This window comes from Clupea harengus, chromosome 15 (assembly GCF_900700415.2).
Source record: "Clupea harengus chromosome 15, Ch_v2.0.2, whole genome shotgun sequence".
In the NCBI taxonomy this organism is placed as follows: domain Eukaryota; kingdom Metazoa; phylum Chordata; class Actinopteri; order Clupeiformes; family Clupeidae; genus Clupea; species Clupea harengus.
This window is the reverse complement of record NC_045166.1, coordinates 1,653,951-1,673,110: the sequence shown is the minus strand read 5'-3', so window position 1 is coordinate 1,673,110 and position 19,160 is coordinate 1,653,951. Positions and strand designations below refer to the sequence as shown.

Below are 19,160 nucleotides of genomic sequence, written 5' to 3'. Positions count from 1 at the left end.
TTACTAAATGACTATGAAAGAAATGATATAATGGAGTAAAGTACTAAATTATTAAAACACTTCAGCAGAACTGTCAACTACTTTACTGCCTCATCTGCGAGTCCCTTTGAAGCAAAGCGTTCGCAAAAAGCCAAAATATGAAATATACTACAACAACACTTACCAATGCAGTCCTGATTGTCAACATAGTGGACCTCATTCACTCCAAGCCCCTCTTTCTGATAGAGCTCTTGTTCCTGAGGAATAACAAACAAACAAACAAACAAACACACAGAGTTTTAAAAGGATCAGAGGGGAGGACACGAAAGTAAAAAGCAATTCTGTCAATTTCTCAACTCATCAATCCAACTCCATGAGAAGCCAACAGGAGGTTGAAGTCAGTGAAAGTACTGAAAGAACGTTCTCCAAAGTCATCAGAGGGCGCAGAGGGTTAAGCACACTGTGGGTTATTGGTGCTATGAAATAAAATTGAATTGAACTTTTTCAAGAGGTAGAAGTTGCAAGAGGTGGCAAAATACACCAGCTTCAAGTTCAGGCCCAATTCTTTCTTTCAGTAAGCAGTTCTGCAACTTTTTCTGTGCACAGTATGGGGAGCACAAAGAGACGAGACGAAATATTAAGAAGGTTCAGAGCTCACTTGAATGCTGTGACTCACTCTCTGAAATACCATGAGAGAGAGAGAGAGATAGAGAGAGAGAGAGGGATAGAGAGAGCGAGATAAAGAGAAGGGGAGAGGGAGAATGAGAGAGAGGGAGAGAGAGAGAGAGAGAGAGAGAGAGAGAGAGAGAGAGAGAGAGAGAGAACGAGGAGATAGAGAGAAGGGGAGAGAGGGCTAGGGGAGGGAAAAGAGGGCAAAGGAAAGTGTTTGAGAAAGATAAAGAGAGGGAGGATGGAAAGAGCGAGAGACAGAATGGAGACTAGGGGAAAAGAGACAGAGCGAGACAGGCGGAACGAGATAAAGGGAGCACGAGGAACCCCACCCCACCCCTCCCTCCAGGTTTGCCTCAAACGCACTCACCTCTTTTAAGATGCGCTCGTTGAAGAACTGCTGCAGCTTCTCATTGCAGTAGTTGATGCAGAACTGTTCAAAGCTGTTGTGCTCAAAGTACTCTGGGAGAAGAAGGCACAGAGGAGAAATGGACAGCCCAGATTGAGAAGGGCAGTCTGAGACTCCATCAGTGACCTTTCAGGAGTTTATTTCAAATTCCACAGTGTGACGGAGAAGCACAGGACTATGGGGGAAAAGCTCTCTCTGTCTTCCTGTGTGTATTTGTGTGTATCTGAACAAGACTAAGAGTGCAGCGTGGACTGTATGCCCCCTATAAGTGTGAGCACAGATGTTCCTAGCTGTTTTAATGCTCTTCTTCTCTCGCAGGTAACATTAGTTAGGCCACTTAAACAGACTGAATTTGTTTCTCTTCTCTGACTCCGACGGATTGGCTGTGATTGGATGTTCAATTAATCTCGCTTAAACTTATGCATGTGTGTATGTACAGTATGTGTGTGTGTGTGTGTGTGTGTGTGTTTTCAGATACAGAACCCCTACTCCATAGTAGTTGTTTTGCACGCTCAAACATGGCAATAGCAGTCTCACCGAAACCAGCGATGTCCAGCACGCCGATGAAGTTGTCCGAGGAGTCGAAGGGGAAGCACTGGTTGACCCGCGTCACCACGTGGTCGAAGAGTCGGCTGTACACGGCCTTGGCCAGCGCGTCGCGGGCGTTGTTCGCCTGCTCCACCTTCAAGGGCACCCTGAGGACACAAGATTGAGCCCCACTCTCACTTAGAATGACAATGTGAAATATACCACAAGATTGAGCCACACTCTCACTTACAATGACAATGTGAAATATAAGATTCTTGCGTTCACCTTTCACGAGTACTTATTTCAAATCTTATACAACTGCATGATGTCTTCCCAAAATAGGTACCATTGTTTGATCAGCGAATATACTCCCTCACAAAACTATACCACAAGATTCTTGCTTTCACCTGTTAGGTACACATTTTAGTCCACAAGTACTTATTTCAAAATTCAGGACTATCTTATACAACTGCATGGTGTCTTCCCAAAACGGGTGCCATTGATTGATCAGTGCAATATACATACAGATGTGTACATTATGGTGGCCTTAGCAGCTGTTCCCCCGGACACAGAGCACAGCAGGCACCTCCAGGATCACGGAGAGCACCAGTACTCCCAGTACAAGCCCCTGGGTGTGGCCCTGGAGGGACACTACTGGCCCAGAGACATGTTCAGCACCTTGGAGAGCTCCGCCGGCCCACAGCAGCCTGCCTCAAGCACAGGTCTTTGGAGCTCTCAGTAAACCTCAGAGGAGTGTGTGTGTGTGTGTGTGTGTGTGTGTGTGTGTGTGTGTGCCTGGGACATTGCAACAGTAAGGATCTCACCAGCCTCCATAGAGAAGGTGCCTGACTGTAACCTCCATGCACCTTTCATGTTGTGTAGCTGATCAGCACTATTTCTGCCAATGACAAAACTTTCATTGAACAGACTGCGAGATCTGAAAAGTGTGAGGGCTGAACGGTACCCTAAGCCCCCCCCCCCCCCGCCTCACCTGAGGCCCGAGATGAAAGGGATTTTGAAGTTTGCAACTCTGCCTCGGCTGATTTTATTTGGACAGCTCTCTGCTGCCAAGCTGCCAGAACATAAAAAAGAAGATTGAATACAACATAATCTCAGCCTGGGGAAAGACAACTGTGCAGTATTATCCTTCTAAATCATAAGGTGTACATTGCAATCGCTGCATGACCACAACAACTAAAAACTATCCAGATGGATTTATTTACAGCTGTATGACCCAGCCCTTCCACAACCACAACCACACACACACAATAACTGTATCAACACTTGACCTAAATATGGTTAATGTACCTACCAGATCACAGAAGCCCTTTATGACAAAACCTTATAGAACTAATTATATTGTTTTAATAACTGGCATAAACAAGTGAGTACAATGGAGATGGAATTTTATAAGCTGTTTGGAGAGTTGTCTGTCTGACTACAGGATTCGGCTATTGGAGAGTTGTCTGTCTGACTAAGGAAGTAGAATATTTAAGAAGCCAGTGGAGAGTTGTCTGTCTGACTAAGGGAGTAGGCTATTGAAGAGGCTATTGAAGAGTTGTCTGTCTGACTAAGGGAGTGGGCTATTGAAGAGTTGTCTGTCTGACTAAGGGAGTAGGCTATTGAAGAGTTGTGTGTCTGACTAAAGGAGTAGGCTATTGAAGAGTTGTCTGTCTGACTAAGGGAGTAGGCTATTGAAGAGTTGTCTGTCTGACTAAGGGAGTAGACTATTGAAGAGTTGTCTGTCTGACTAAGGGAGTGGGCTATTGAAGAGTTGTGTGTCTGACACACACACACACACACACACACACACAGATTTGGAAATGCTGATCATACTGATCTCATTATACCATGCTTTTAATCAGAGCAAAGGAAAGACCATAAGGGTAAGCCGTTTACTATATGTGACCTTATCCCTCACTACATTTCAGAAATCTCTCTCTCTCCTTAAAGGGACTATATGCAAGATTGACTAGCTGTCGGCCGACGTGCTAAATTATTTCACCCACCCCACCCCAAGCGGATTGGGGGCAGTGTATTACTATGCTTGTGCACCCCTACCTCCTCTCCGTTCGCAGAAATTAACAAAAAGTTTGGCCAAATGCTAAAGGCTACCTGTGGCATAAAACATTTATATGACTGAAAGACTATCTAGGCTACCGTTAGTGTCTCCATCAACATCAATTGAGATTTATATGCTACATTAACTTCGTCGAGGCACACGGACCCCTGTAGGGCTTCATTTAAGCACTCCAGCTTCTGAACTAGCTGACAGTCTAACCATTAAAGTGTAAGTTCACCCCCAGCTCTGAGTCCAACTCTACCCACTGCAGCATTTTGAAAAATGCTTACAAAAATGGAGGGGAGTGGGGCTGTGGAGGGGGCTGTAATGTCCTTTGAATGAGCCTCCATCAGCTAACGAAAATGATTAGAGGGTTTTAACATCTAAAATTCATGATGTAGAGATATAGCCTACCAGCCGGTCAACTCTGTCAGCACTGGCCTTTCAGTCAGGGCTGATTCAAAACAGTAGATAGCGTTTTGAGCCACTTTCAACCCATAAAATGCAGATTTTTATGACATTTGTTATTATGTCAATATTAGCACTAGCATTGATGTGTTTCATTACAGTAACAGTCCTTTCATTTAAGTATGCGCTACCTCTTTAATGTTAAAAGCAAGTGTGTCGTTTTTAGTGGCCTTTATTTGATATAGAAATGAAATATAGTATATTAGTGTATAATTAACTGCAACTATGAATCATTGTGTTTTCGTTCATAGCATTCATATCTACAAAGGGAGCGGATCCTCTTCCACAGAGTCCACCATGTTGTGCCGCAATGTTTCTACAGTAGCCCAGAACGTACAAACCAAACCACTGGCTTGAGATAGGGCTTTTTGCCGTTTTATGGCATTTGATGTCCACCGTAGGTCCTCACACACGCTAGAGTGACTCACTAGTGCCTCTTGAGGTACAACGTGGTATTATGAGAGAGGATGGAGTAGCTGATCAGCATGCTAAGTTTAGCCGATATCTGGGAAACAGGCGTTTTTGACTTTATGTCAAAACTGTTATTTCTTCACAATCTGTAGCTATTTCTACTTCATTCTGAATGTTATAAACTAGAATCCTTACATAAAGCACCTTCAATATCCCGGGTCCAGACCAGGTTTATCAGGAGCACACACACACACACAACAGCCGCTTTATCATTTATATCTAAAATGCCACTTTCAGAAAGTAACACACACACACACACACACACACACACACGCACAACAGGGATCTAAAGAACACTGAGCACACCCCCTGCCATGAGTTGAATTCCAGCTCAAACTCACGTTCTCTGACACACATACACGGAACATTGAATACTATCTCAACCAGAGCTCACTATCTTTTCCTTTGGACCGCACATCTGCCATCCAGCAGGCTTCTCTCCCCAAGCCTGTTCACCTCACACAGTGTGTGTTCCTATGCATGTGAATGTGTCACACTCGTCTACACCGCTGTGTTAGATTATCTGCACCCCAGGACATCTCTGCTTCACCCCCAACTGTTCTCACCCAGCAGGACACACACACACACACACACACACACACGGACACACACACACACGCACCTCTCATTTAAGAAACAGGGAAGCCTTTCCATATGGCACCAGAGAAAGCCTTGCAGAAAAAAACATCAAAATGAGGCACTGATGGCCAGGGGGCCAAACTGCAGTGTCATTTCACCCCATCTGTCCCACAGTCAGGTGTCCACACTAGGGATGGGCATAATTCATCGACGATCGATTAATTGATCATTAAGAATTTCCTCGATGAAATTATTTTTTCATCGATTAAAACATGTTCTCCTGCGTAGTGTGCGTGTAATTCATTTATTTTAGGGCTGTCAAAGTTAACGCGTTATTCTATGAGATTATTGTGGCGGAGATTAATGCAATCAAATATTTGAACGCAGTTAACGCAACTTTGTTTACTTCCGGTGCGCATTGACCCATGGCACGAAACCGCCCCTTGTCTGCAGTCAGTTAGATAGAAGAGACCGAGACGGTAGTTGAAGATGGAGAGAGCTGAGGGATTGTTGGGCGGAAAGTTTCTGTTTAAGAGGCAAAATGACAGAACAATCGACAAAACTAAAGTTGTATGTAGCATTTGTCAAGCTGAATGTAGCTATCACAGAAGCAGCTCGTGTTTAAGTTATCACCTTAATGCAAAGCACCCGACAGAAAGCAGTCCCAGGTTAGATGGTCGCCAACCCACACTCCACGACTTCTCTAGGAAATTAACTAGACCAGTCCGTGAAAAGGTTACCAACGCTGTAGCAGTTTAGGTTGCCGGTGACTGTCGGCCCATCAACATAGTTGAAGACGGTGGGCTGACTGAGGTGATTCGAATTGCTTCAGGGGACAATTCTTACGATTTACCGTCGAGGGGCACCATTGTGTCTCGCATACATTCCTTGGCTGATGGCGAGAGAGCACGAAAAAAATACAATTAAACAGTGTCTAAAATACACGCGTGATTACTCGTTAATTTATAAGATTTAGTCTTTAGAAGAAAACAAACTTTTAATCACGATGAATCTAGATGAATGAATTTCAAAATGTGAGATTAATTAGTTAGAGAGGAAAAAAAAACGAAGGTCAGTTGTGTTTATGAGCACCGGCTTCTAGCTGTCGGCTCCGCTGCTTAAGAGTACAGCAGCGCATATTTTCAAGTGTAACCATTGAACGGATCCCGTTTAACTGCCACAAGAGTTGTCCATCTTGTAAGTTTAACTGCCACAAGAGTTGTTCATCTGGTAATAAAGATCTCAATGAGGAAACACGCTGTGTTTTTTCTATTTTCACTGCATTTTAATATAGCCTATAAATAGTGAATTTTAATATAAAAATATTAATGATTAATCGAAAATCGATCGTTAATTCTCCCGACGATCGATTAAGACAATTTAATCGAATGCCCATCCCTAGTCCACACACACACGCACACGCACACGCACACGCGCGCACACACACACACACACACACACACACACACACACACCACTACTCAGCCATGATCTATGCATGCCAAGGTCTAGACTTCCCCTTCCCTCTCAGAGAAGTCTTGCCACAGAGGACACCCACACATATTGCGGTGATAAATGTGTTCAAATGTGAAAAACTTGGTATGAAGGCATGACAAGATCAAAGGGCTCCTCTGTAACGTCACATTTTTATCTTCACAAGGTTTGTTATTGTACAATTCCTCTAGGCAGACGAACACAGATAACAACGCTATTTCAAAAACAGCCAAACGAGCACATACAAAATATGGTCCTTATACCACACAAAATATACAAATAACTAAGTCAAAATAAGCAACTGCATCTCCATGTTTATTTTGAGCAGTGGAGCTATGTGATATGAATGTGAAAGCACAGTCTGTCAGTCAAAGACAGCAGGTCCACAAGCAACAGGCGTGGAGACTATTTGGGGCCTCTAGACCCCAGCAGTAACACTCAACTCTCCCATCCAGGTGACAGTATGATTAGGGACAACACCCACCTCTACCAAGCATGCAAAATGGCCAAATCCACGCCCCAAGCAGACCATCTGATCCCGGGCTTTTCTCCCCCTTATGTAAGGCGGCGGAAATAGAGCGCTTAGAGCGCGGACCTCACAAATCCCCTGCAGGCATAAGTCACTTAGCCCCAGGGCCATTGTGCCTCGGAACTGCAGCGTTTATAAATACGCTCCTCAGACAGACACGGGTCGGGCTTCAACGATCACTGACAACAACAACAACAACAAGAACACGACAGTAACACCACCAGCGCTAACACACCCTCACGGACAGACACACGCACACACACACACACACACACACACACACACACAGAGACACACACACACACACACTCTCACACACACACACAGACACACACACACACACACACACACAATCCAGCCCCTCATCACTAAAGCAGCATGCAGATGGGGGGGGGGGTCAGGAGGAAGGAAGGAAGGAAGGAAGGGAGAAGGAAAGAAAGTGTGTGAGAGTAAAAGGTCATGAAATGGAGGAAGAAAGCGGAAAAAATTGGAGAGGAAATAAAAACAGCAAAAGCAGCAAAAGCAGCAAAAGCCCAAAAGAGGAAGTGATAGTACACGCCAGCCGCTCCTTATAACCACACGGGCAGCCAAACAACCGGGTACTGACGCAGAACATGAGAAAAAGAGCGGGGGGAATAAAAGCGTAACATAACAGAGCAGTGATGCTGGGAGGACGGGTAATGGCAGTAAGTGCTTTGACATTCAGCGGATGATTGTTCATTGACTGCTCTCTCTCCCCAGAAACAACGGCTTGCTTTGGGGCGCCTCGCTGGCCTGTGGTCAGGCAAAGGCTACGTCTTAAAAGCATGCCAGCTGAGGCGGCTCTCTAGCAGGAAGGAAACGCCAGTTTGCCCTTTCTCTAATGTGGCGAGGCGTGAGCTTCTCTTGCTTTCTGCCTCTTTCTAACAGCACTACTGCCTTTGTTTGTCCCATTTCTGTCTATCTCTGTCTCTGTCACACAAACATCGCCGCTTGCAGAAACACACACACACACATTCATCTTACTCACATAATGTTCTGCAAAGACAGAAGTGCAAGCATCATAGCCCACGGTGAGATGCTGTCTGTGTAAGCATGTAGTAAAGGATGGATGTACCTATGACTCTACAGACACACACACACACACACACACAAAGTCCACTTCTAAACCAGTATAATGGCATACAGCCAGTGGGAGCAGCTGGGAGGAGTAAACATGTGTGAGCAGGCAGGAGAAGGAGAGAGAGAGAGAGAGAGAGAGAGAGAGAGAGAAATAATAGAGGGAGATGGGCTGGTAATTGTGGTATTCCATAAGTGCTGTTGAGAGCCTCTCAAAATGAGCCACAGCCTCCCTGGGTGTAAACTCCTGCCGGTGACACCTGTGCCTGTGAGCATTTCAGCACAGGTATTAAAACACCGCAGCGATACTCCGCCAACACGTCCGCTGGACGCTCCCCTCACCTCGCCCCCTCTCGCCAGCTATTCATGGAACACGGTGGCAGCCAACATAAGGGGCGCCCAACTGCTGCTTGACAGTGTGAAGTGTTTACTTGTTTGTGTGTGTGTGTGTGTGTGTGTTGGCGAGTTGATCCCGTCAGTCACAGAACCAGCAGCGCGCTGGATGACATGAGTGTCTCCAGGAGCGAACAGATGGCTCTTCCCGGTCTTCCTCTCGCCCCCTCTCTCTTCCTGTCACCCTCCCTCTTTGTCTCGTCCACTTTCTCCTGCCCGCCTCTCATTCTCTCCTCTCCCTCCTCCATCTCCTCTCCTCTCCTCTCCTTTCCCTGGGGCTCTACCAGCTCTATAGGGGGCTGCTTCCCCTGGGTCCCACCCTGGAGCTACATACAAGAGCTCAGGTCATGTTTATACGCTAAAGTCGACCCCTCCCCATCTGCATGTGCATGTGTGGTGTGTGTGTGTGTGTGTGCATGTGTGTGTGTGTTGTGCGGTCTGGTGTGTGTGTGTGTGTGTATGTGTATGTGTATGTGTATGTGTGTGTGTGTGTGTGTGTGTGTGTGTGTGTGTGTGTGTTGTACACTCACTTGATGACTGTGCCTTTGGCGCCCCCTGCTGACGTGAGCATGACCCGGGAGGTGAGGCTGACGCGCAGGTCCTCCTCGTCCAGCCCCAGGAGCTCGGCACAGTGCTCCAGCGTCTGGCTCGACTGGTTCCTGATGGTGCAGCCACCTGGCACGAGTGAGGGAGGTGAGTGAGAAGGAAAGAGAGGGGGGGAGAGAGAGAGAGAGAGAGAGAGAGAGAGAGAAAGAAGGGTGAGGCAGAAAGAGAGACAACATTTATCATTAGTGTTGCTTCTCTGACACAACATCCCTGAAGGCATACCACTGCCTTTCTGTGTTGAGAGTGAATACTTTTTTGCTACAAATATCAGCTGCTTCCATTAGTCTCAATTGGACGAGGCCTGCCTTGGTATCTCTGCATGTAAACAAACCCTTGGCTGTAAAGAGCGTGAGGTGAATACAAATCAGAGCAGACTATTCCTGAATACTGTCCAGGTGGTAACCATTACTGCAGCCGTCCTGAAACTTTACAGACTTCTCATTCAAAGCACACGTCAGTTTACACCATCTCACACACACACACACACACACACACACACACACACACACACACACAAACAAACAGCCTGCATCGCCATCTTAACAACACCATGATCACAGCAATCATAAGAGAACACACATAACCACCAGATAGGCAATGGAGGACAAAAACCCTGTCCTTAAATGCACTCATCCACAGCCAAAGGTATCTAAATGTGCTGAAAAGTGTGCTGCTTTTCAAAGGGGAGGCTGATCCAGATAACACAGCAGCGAATGAGCACTCACAGCCCACAGCTCAGTCCAGCAGAGGCAGGCAGGCAGCATCCCTCAGGCCACTGGGAGCTCTCCCTCCGCCTTCCTCTGTGGGGGCGAGACTCTGTCTGTCTGTCTGCCTGCCTGCCTGTCTGTCTGTCTGGCTGTCTGTCTGTCTGGCTGTCTGCTGGCAGCCTATCCTCCATCTCAATCTGAGCAATAATCAGAGCCTACGGGATAGAGGCCGAGGGCAACAAGGCAGACACTCAGTCCACATGAGGGAATTCTCTCCAGGACAAATAACAAAACAAAAGACCAAAACTACCCAGGCCTTTATTTGTGGCGCAGACACGCACTCACACAAACAAACAAACAAACAAACAAACAAACCCACATCCGAACAAGCAGACATAGGCATACACACACATAGCAGTGAGGCACTATGACTGATAACGTTCTAATGCACAAACATGTGGAGTTTGGCCAACATCCCCTGTGCCCTCCAGACTCTCACAGACGCTCCCTGTTTATCTTACTCTTGGTAAGTCTAATGGACAGGTTTCAGATTACATCACAAAATTATATATAGCTGTATTGTGTACCTCCCTGGCATGTTAATTAACTCAAAATCCCACATCTAACAGGTCCATTACTAGAATTCACATGACCAATGTGATGCAGTGTATTTATTTGTTATTTTCAGGCATATTTTTGTCAATCATCTCTTTTAAATCAATTTCAATCGACCACAACAGCAGGGCCAGTGGGGGCCTGTGGCTGCTGGAGCCTGGAGCCTGGGTCGGGTCAGGGTCAGGGTCAGGGTCAGGGGGTACCTGAGGTGCTGCCGGCCTCCTCAAAGTCCACGTTGCCCAGGTGCAGCACGCCGGCCACCACACGGAACAGGTCCAGCTTCTCCGTGTCGTCCAGGCCGATCTTCTTCATGGCCCCGGACATCCGGTTGAAGTCGCCCTGGTCGTCCAGCAGAGGGTCCTTCAGCGGGCCTGCCTTCATGTGCTGGAGGGGGAAATCATGACAGAGGTCAAGGGTCAGATATCAAGGGGTAACAAGAGTCAAGGTCTGTGTTTGTGAACACATGCATGGCTGAAAGGACGGAGTAGCATTAAGCGCCCGACAGCCCACCTCTCAAACAGGACACACACACACAGGACACACACACACACAGGACACACACACAGGACACACACACAGGACACACACACAGGGCATCCCAACACCGTGAAGCAGAACCATACACACGGATGCATGCACACTCACTGACCACCACACACACACACAAAAACACACACGGGGAACACAGAACTGATGAAGGCCTAGTGCATGTCAGCTTTGAGAACTATGAGGAGAACTTCATCTGTGAGGGTATGTCTGTGTGAGACAGAGGGAGAGAGAGAGGAACAAAAGAGAAAGAAAGAAAGAAAGAAAGAAAGAAAGAAAGAAAGAAAGAAAGGAGTGTCATGGTCCAATGATGTGCAGCACTGTGGCACTAGAGGCAGAGTGACGAGCGTTCGAACACAAGTGCTGACTAGCAGCTCTGTGGCCCCACCAATCTGGCCCCTTCGACTGGGAGGCCCTTACTCACAGCCACTGTTTGCTGAAGGCCCCACATGTTGCCAAATCAGGCTTTAAATTTCAGTCCACAGAGATAAATTACAGAGATAAAAACTGGTGTGTAGTAGCTCGTCTTCTTGGTAGTAAAATGCACAACTTCAAAAGGTGATTACAGGCCCGACAGGCTGTAAATAACAAACTCAGAAAGCCGAGGGATCAGCAGTTTGTGCCAAGCCTGTCCAGCAGGCTTCTTATAGCCATGTGTCAGTTTGATTGGTGTGCTGGTGTGGAGCTTTCGAAATGGTACTGTAATTGTAAATGGCACATCTGGCCGTAAACTGGTCCCTTGGTGTCCCTCGATCCATTGCACTGTGACATTCTGAAGTGGACATAAGAGGTGTATGTAGAATTTCAAAAGCATTTTTCTTCCCCACAAACTGTCATTTCTACACTAACTAACAAAAGGAAAAGTCCCATCCCAAACACATGACGAAAGCATGCATGCTCTTATCCCTCCAGTGCTTTCTGAACAAGCTGATTAGATGATAGGTACAGCCCAGAGTTGTTTGGAGAAAAGTGATTCAAATGAGCACCCCTTAGAAGGAATCAAGACCATAATCACCTTATTGTCCTGAGATACACAGAGAAGAGGCAATGCAAGGAGACACACACACAACCATGATCACGTGAGTGACGGGTAGCACACACAGGACATAGAGGCTTTCCATGAGCAACACATGATCACAGGTCACATGACCACATGTCACATGACCACATGATCACAGGGTCACAGGGTGACATGATCACAGGTCACAGGGTCACATGGTCACAGGTCACATGATCACAGGTCACATGATCACAGTACAGAAGTGCAACAGCTGCTTCTCATTTCAACCCCGAGTCACAGTGTGGATCGCGCCAAGCATGGATGAAATCACGTCACTATTTGATTTTTCCTAAAACAGATGTCTTGAGGAAAGGGCCAGAGAAGCCCGGGATGAGGCACGGGAAAAGGCACGGGAAAAGGCACGGGTGCAGCCTGGCAAAGGCCACGGCATGGAACAAAAGCCATGGAATAGAAACACGTGTAGTGGCCGTGATCACTTCTCACGCTCCAAAGGACATAAATAAATAAAAAGGAAAAACATCCAAACTCATGGCTCGCTGCGTCTGTGTCATGGAACAAGATGAATGAATTATTAAATGTTCCTTTGGGGAGCCCGGGAGGAGACTCGTGGTGGCGATCCTCTAATAACAATCATCATTAATTAACCAGGTCGGCAGGCCGGCAGCGTGGCGCACATAGCCAACCATGTTTTTAATTAGGAGAGAGAGCAGTTGGCAAGGACATATTTGTGGAGATGAAAAATGGTACACTGGTTTCATTGAAGTTGTTATTAGGAGGTATAGTATGTATGTTTTATTTAGCTTGTAAATCTGCTTAAAAGCATAATGTTAATATGGCCACGCGTCTCCAAGGGCTTCTGTAAAACAGGCTAGTTGAAAAGCCGGAGCAGCATGACAGAGGGATTCTCTTGTGAAGTTTGTGCGCGAGCGTTGGCCTTTAATCAGTTATTCCTTTAATCAGAGGCAGATACTCTGTGTCGTGGGTGTCAGCGAAGCCCATTGGTGCAGAGACATGAGGGAGTTGGGAGTTCAAATCTCTGGGTGGCACCAGCATCATGTCATCCTTAATATGTCTAATGAAAGCTCAAACCTGTGGATATTAACAGTTTGAACAGCTGCTGCCAAGACTCCCTTTGACAAAGATTGTTTTCTGCCCACTTTAATAACCCCTGGATTCCCTCCCTTCAGTTTAACCAGTGGCACTGCAATCTCTTCACTTTTAAGTGCACACTTACTAACAGCACTGGAATCTCTTCACTTTTAAGTGCACACTTACTAACAGTGTGTGTTTATTTTGACCCTCCGACTCCTCTCCAATGCTCCTTAATGTAAAACAAATCTCTTTCATTTAGTATTGTTAGATTTTCATCTCTCTCTTTCTCTCTCTCTTTTAAAACACACACACACACACACACACAAAAAAAAAAGAGAAACAGCGAGAGGAGAGGGAGAAATGAACTCGTGTTCTTAATTCTTCACAACGAGACTGTGAGCGGCTCGGAGTTTATTATCTGGTGGGGGCGGCAATCCTTTCTGAAACAGAGCCGATTTCACACGGCACCTTTTTTCCAATTCATCTGGGATTACACAGATCCCACTCCACCAGTGCTTTGATGGAGGCTCATCTCCATACGAGACGGGCCAAGAGAACAGAGGGGACTGCTGGGAAGGGATGGGAGATGGAGGATGGAGACTCGGACGTGTGATGATGGGAGATGGAGGATGGAGAGGAGGACGTGTGATGATGGGAGATGGAGGATGATGAGGGGACTCTGGGACTCGGACGTGTGATGATGGTTACAGAGAATCCCTGGAGGCAAGGCTTATGAACAGAAAAACATACAGAACAAACCAACAGAAAACCGCTTTATTCATGGCAAATTAACTGGAGGTTAGGAAAGAGAAAGAGAGAGAGAGATACAGAGGGAAGGAGAGAGAGAGAGGATAAAAGGAAAAAAGAAGGACAGAAAAGCAACAGACACAGATGAGGGAGACATAATGATGGGAGAACAAGAGTAAGAACAGAGAGAGCGAGGCAGAACAGAGAGAACGTGGATGAGCAGAGAACCAGGCGGAACAGAGAGAACATGGCGGGGTACTTTACCTCAGGACTCTTGCGGTTCTGAAGGATCTGTTTGTCGGTTTCCTTGTTGGCAAAGTAGCGAGTGCATCCACGATTCAAGTACTGTATCAGAGAGAGAGGAGGGTGAGAGAGATAGAGAGAGAGAGACAGACAGAGAGAGAGGAAAAAAAACAAGAGTATGCTGATTAACTTCAACATTAGATGATTCATTTGTTGCCAAACGACAAGGCAAAATGTGCTGGCAATCTTTCTGTGTACACACAGCCCATGCTTCAGCAGAATAGTAGTTTACAAAACAGAAGGACACAAACACCTCCTCCCACAATGGCATCGTTACACAGCCAATGTCATCTGATGGAAACGAAAAAATCTGGCAAAACTCAATTAACACCCTCCTGCATTTCCCAAAAAAAAACATCCCCATTGGCTTTAGACTTCCAAGCTGTCTGTGTCTGTGTGTGTGTGTGTGTCTGTGTGTGTGTGTGTGTGTGTGTGTGTGTGTGTGTGTGTGTGTGTGTGGTGTCTGTGGAACAGTGCGCCATTGGGGGCTTTTCTGTGATGCTTTCCAACCATTTTGCCCGTTGCAATGAGCCAACGTGGTGATTTTCTCCATCATCATCATCATCATCATCATCATCATCATCAAATGTGGTGTGAATATGCAGATGGAGCTCATCAGTGCAGTTCTGGAGGGCATAGAGCCAGGCCCACCATCTAAAGATGGATGACTTTGACAACGATGAATCACTCAATTTATGTAGCGTCAAAACCCTCACAAACACACACACACACACACACTCTCACACCCGCATCCTTGGCCCCCACCTGCCAGGCACGATGAACACAGCGCCATATTCCTGCCTACCCGTGTGTGAGATAATGGTCTACGATATGAATTTTGTGGAGCAGGTCTATAATAAAACAGCTTCTCGCTGTGGTTGCATTGGGAGTCGTTTAGCGGCGCTCCACGTGGCCGTGGGCAAAACACACTCGCTGTTGTTGTGATGAGTGTGAAACAGAGTTCACAGGTGGGAGGATGGAGAAGGTAAGGGGACTGTGTGTTTAAGAAGATCACAAAAGCAAGAGGTCATCCTGTACGGGAGAAACAGGCCATTTGGCAACGTCGGGTGAATGGAAACAACAGATCCTTTTACAGACGAGCCCTCTGGCAGGACTGAGACTGAGGCATGGAGGAAGGGCTCACAATGAGAGGAGGCTGAGAAGGAGAGGGAGAGGGAAGAACAAGAGAGAGAGGAGGGGGGGCGGAGAGAGAGAGGTCCTTTTTGGGGCACAGAGAGAGAGAGAGAGAGAGAGAGAGAGAGAGAGAGAGAGAGAGAGAATTCATCCAAAAATGGGTATCAGAAAAGCCAGACAGGTGTAATGTGTCCAGTTCCATTTTGACTGCAGAAACAGTACGAATGCACTAGGAGAGCAGAGAGTGAAACTCAAGCAGCAAAGGACTGGGGCTGCAGTAATCATATATATGTGAACGGTGACTTATGACAGAGATGGGAATTAAGTGTACTAACTTCTTCATTCTGTTGCAAATAAGGAATGGCCTTTCTATGACTGACACTGCCCTCAATCAGCGACACAATCACTGGCAGTGTGACCGCCAAATGCAGTCATTAAAACATGAAACTCCATTAGAATCATTCAGCAGGACGCCATAGTTAATACAGGTCCAGGGCCTTGCCTGAGGGACACATGGGATGGAATGATCAAACTACCTTGAAACAGGAAAAGCTATTTTGAAAGAAAGGGAAGCTCTTATTTTGAAGGACAAACTATTCCGCTTCCACAACCCAATTTCCTCCGTCTATAGTGCATAATGTGCTGGCTACATGCTCGTAATTCTGAATTCTTATTTATTTCCAGGACTGATGCTGTGCACTTCAGGCTAACCCCAGCAAATCAGAGGTCCCGGGGATAAAATGATGAGATGCTTCATATTCCGAGGACAAATTGCTTTTCCAGGAGTAAAAAGACATATTGCAAAAAGAATCAAACGCGCTCCGCTCCATTCTTTTACGGCGAATCATGACCTCTCGGGGGCCACATTGGTATTCCGCTGTCACACACCCCGCCACACACCAGTTAGCACCCGAGGTGTGCAAAGGCCTTCATTTCAAATCACACTCCTCTTAAGAACATTCAAAGCTAGGCTAGAAGGTAGCATCAAAACAGCAAAGCAGCACTGCAGGCCGTGGTCTACACTGCCCTCTAGTGTGTGAGAGGGGTAAGGACCTCCAGGGACGCCAGCTGCAGCAGCCATATCTGTTTCACAGCAGGGAGTCCGAAGGGAATCAGCAAGGGGGCTCGTGGCCAGAAGCAAAAAAAGGCTTAATTAGGACTAAATACATGGAGGGGAAGGCACTCTCATGGTGTTCCAAACAAAACCCCTCACAACCCTCCATGACAGCGTGTCTGTGTGTGTGTGTGTGTGTGTGTGTGTGTGTGTGTGTGTATGTTTGTGTGTGTGTGTGTGTGTGTGTGTGTATTTGTGTATGTTAGGATATGTGTATTTGTGTATGTCAGGATGTGTGTATGTGAATATGAATGTGTATGTGTGTGTGTGAGGGAAAGTGAGTAAATGTGTGTGTGTGTGTCTGTCAATCTGTGAGTGTATGTGTGTGTGTGTGTGTGTGTGTGTGTGTTTATTAGCTTACCCTGTAGGTGTCTGGGGAGCCGAGGTAGAACTTCTGCCGGATGTCCTCCGAAGCCCCGGCACACAGCCGGTAGAAGATGTGGTAGTTGCGCTCCTCCTGCCCCTGCCGGCAGATCCGGGACTTCTCCAGCAGGTAGTGAGACACGAAGCCCCCCACCACCGCATTCTGCAAACAACCAAACACAACCTGTTCAGATTCATCTTCAAAACCCAAACAACCAATCACAACCTGTTCAGATTCATCGTCAAAACCCAAACAACCAATTACTACCTGTTCAGATTCATCTTCAAAACCCAAACAACCAATCACAACCTGTTCAGATTCATCTTCAAAACCCAAACAACCAATCACTACCTGTTCAGATTCATCCTCAAAACACAAACAACCAATTACTACCTGTTCAGATTCATCTTCAAAACCCAAACAACCAATCACAACCTGTTCAGTATCATCCTCAAAACCCAAACAACCAATCACAACCTGTTCAGATTCATCTTCAAAACCCAAACAACCAATCACAACCTGTTCAGATTCATCTTCAAAACCCAAACAACCAATCACTACCTATTCAGATTCATCCTCAAAACCCAAACAACCAATCACTACCTGTTCAGATTCATCTTCAAAAAGTCAGTCAAAGTCAAAGTGTTTATTGTCGCATACACCACATTTCTTCAGCGCAGCAAAATTCTTATGACTTGGCAGCCAACATCTACGCAGTAGACGGCATACAACAGGTAACACAAATAACATATACCAAAATAACATTTACCAGAAATAACATATAACATATAACAAGTAACAACAGTTTAAAATACAAGAAGGGCAGTTTCCAGGGTGGGGAATATTAAATTAAATAAGATAAAAAATGTGGGTTTATATATATATGTAGCAAGTGTATTTGTATGGGTGTGAAGTACAAGGTGATGGCGACTGTTCAGTGTTGCTGATTCAGCAGAAAAACCCAAACAACCAATCACTACCTGTTCAGATTCATCTTCAAAACCCAAACAACCAACCACTACCTGTTCAGAATTATCCTCAAAACCCAACATGGAAACAGAAAACCCACTTAAATTATATTTCCCCGGATCATTAAATCCTTTTAATCCATTTAATCCTCACGCAAGATATCTCAGTTTTGTGCATTTACCTACTGCATATTTTATTTCTTTGGATTATGGGCGTTCCAAAAAGTGACACACTTGTGACATTGATCCCACTGAAGACACTGTAACTAATCCAATCCATTACGCACTGGAAAACACCACGGCTGTAGCCGTGCGGATCTAATTAGTCTCAGGACCTTAACGTCAACCCTGATCGTCTCATACCCAACATGACGTCACGTCACATCATGCCATGACCCACTCAAATGAAATGTGGTGACGGAATGTTCCAAAACGCAGCAGACGGATCAGAGGGATTACCTTTTGGAAGTGGATTTCCACAAACTTCCCAAAGCGACTGCTGTTGTTGTTCCTGACAGTCTTGGCGTTTCCAAAAGCTTCCAGCAAGGGGTTTGCTGCAGTTGAACAAAACAAAAAGCTTTCAGAACACAGAACAGCACACGAATGTTTGGAAGAAGTGTGTGAAGCCTTTGGGCTACGTGTACTTTAGAACACACACATTACCTTCTACTATCCTTTCATCGATGTCTTGACCTGTTCCGTAGGATGTGGTGAGGTACCTGGGTATGACATTGGAATTACAATTGTACACATTTGTACATCTGTATGTCCTGTGCTTGTCCAGTGCTGTAACTTCTCCCTAAACTATAACTCTGATTTCAAATGTTTGTTCAAATTTAGGCCATATTTCTCTATTCTTAAAACTTAATAAAAATAAGTTCACAAAGAGAAGTATGTTTCTCAGCCGGCTCACTGCTGTGTGAGAAATGGTGGGCCTGGCTTCGGAGAGGAGATCACTCGTCCTTACCGAAGTACAAATTTGGTGTTCTCTGTTTTTCCAGCCCCAGACTCTCCCGACACAACGATGGACTGGCTCATCTTCAGCACCTTCATATCCCGGTAGGCTTTATCCGCTGCGGGAGAGACGGCCACGCACAGCTTCCACTTAAACTTCAATTTACAAATCACACTGCTCTGGTAACCACTGCTGCTGTTTAAACCGCAATCATAACACTTGAGCATTGATTGTGCACAGTGACCGTATTATAATTTAAGACTGACCATAGCTTTTTCTCAGTTGTGCAATCAATTCTGTAAAGCCCTT

The 19,160-nt window shown here is 46.0% G+C and overlaps 1 protein-coding gene across 1 annotated transcript in view; it reads right to left on the bottom strand.

The window, feature by feature from the left end:
* myo6a (myosin VIa) overlaps positions 1 to 19,160 on the bottom strand; it is a 79,333-nt gene that overhangs the window by 40,833 nt on the left and 19,340 nt on the right. Inside the window, exons 6-15 of the mRNA XM_031581140.2 lie at positions 18,864 to 18,969; positions 18,560 to 18,615; positions 18,356 to 18,450; positions 16,926 to 17,090; positions 14,278 to 14,358; positions 10,811 to 10,991; positions 9,210 to 9,354; positions 1,595 to 1,752; positions 1,019 to 1,110; positions 164 to 236 (exon numbers count right to left, since the gene is read on the bottom strand). Coding sequence (XP_031437000.1) covers positions 164 to 236; positions 1,019 to 1,110; positions 1,595 to 1,752; positions 9,210 to 9,354; positions 10,811 to 10,991; positions 14,278 to 14,358; positions 16,926 to 17,090; positions 18,356 to 18,450; positions 18,560 to 18,615; positions 18,864 to 18,969 — 1,152 coding nt within the window. The remainder of the gene's footprint in view (positions 1 to 163; positions 237 to 1,018; positions 1,111 to 1,594; positions 1,753 to 9,209; positions 9,355 to 10,810; positions 10,992 to 14,277; positions 14,359 to 16,925; positions 17,091 to 18,355; positions 18,451 to 18,559; positions 18,616 to 18,863; positions 18,970 to 19,160) is intronic.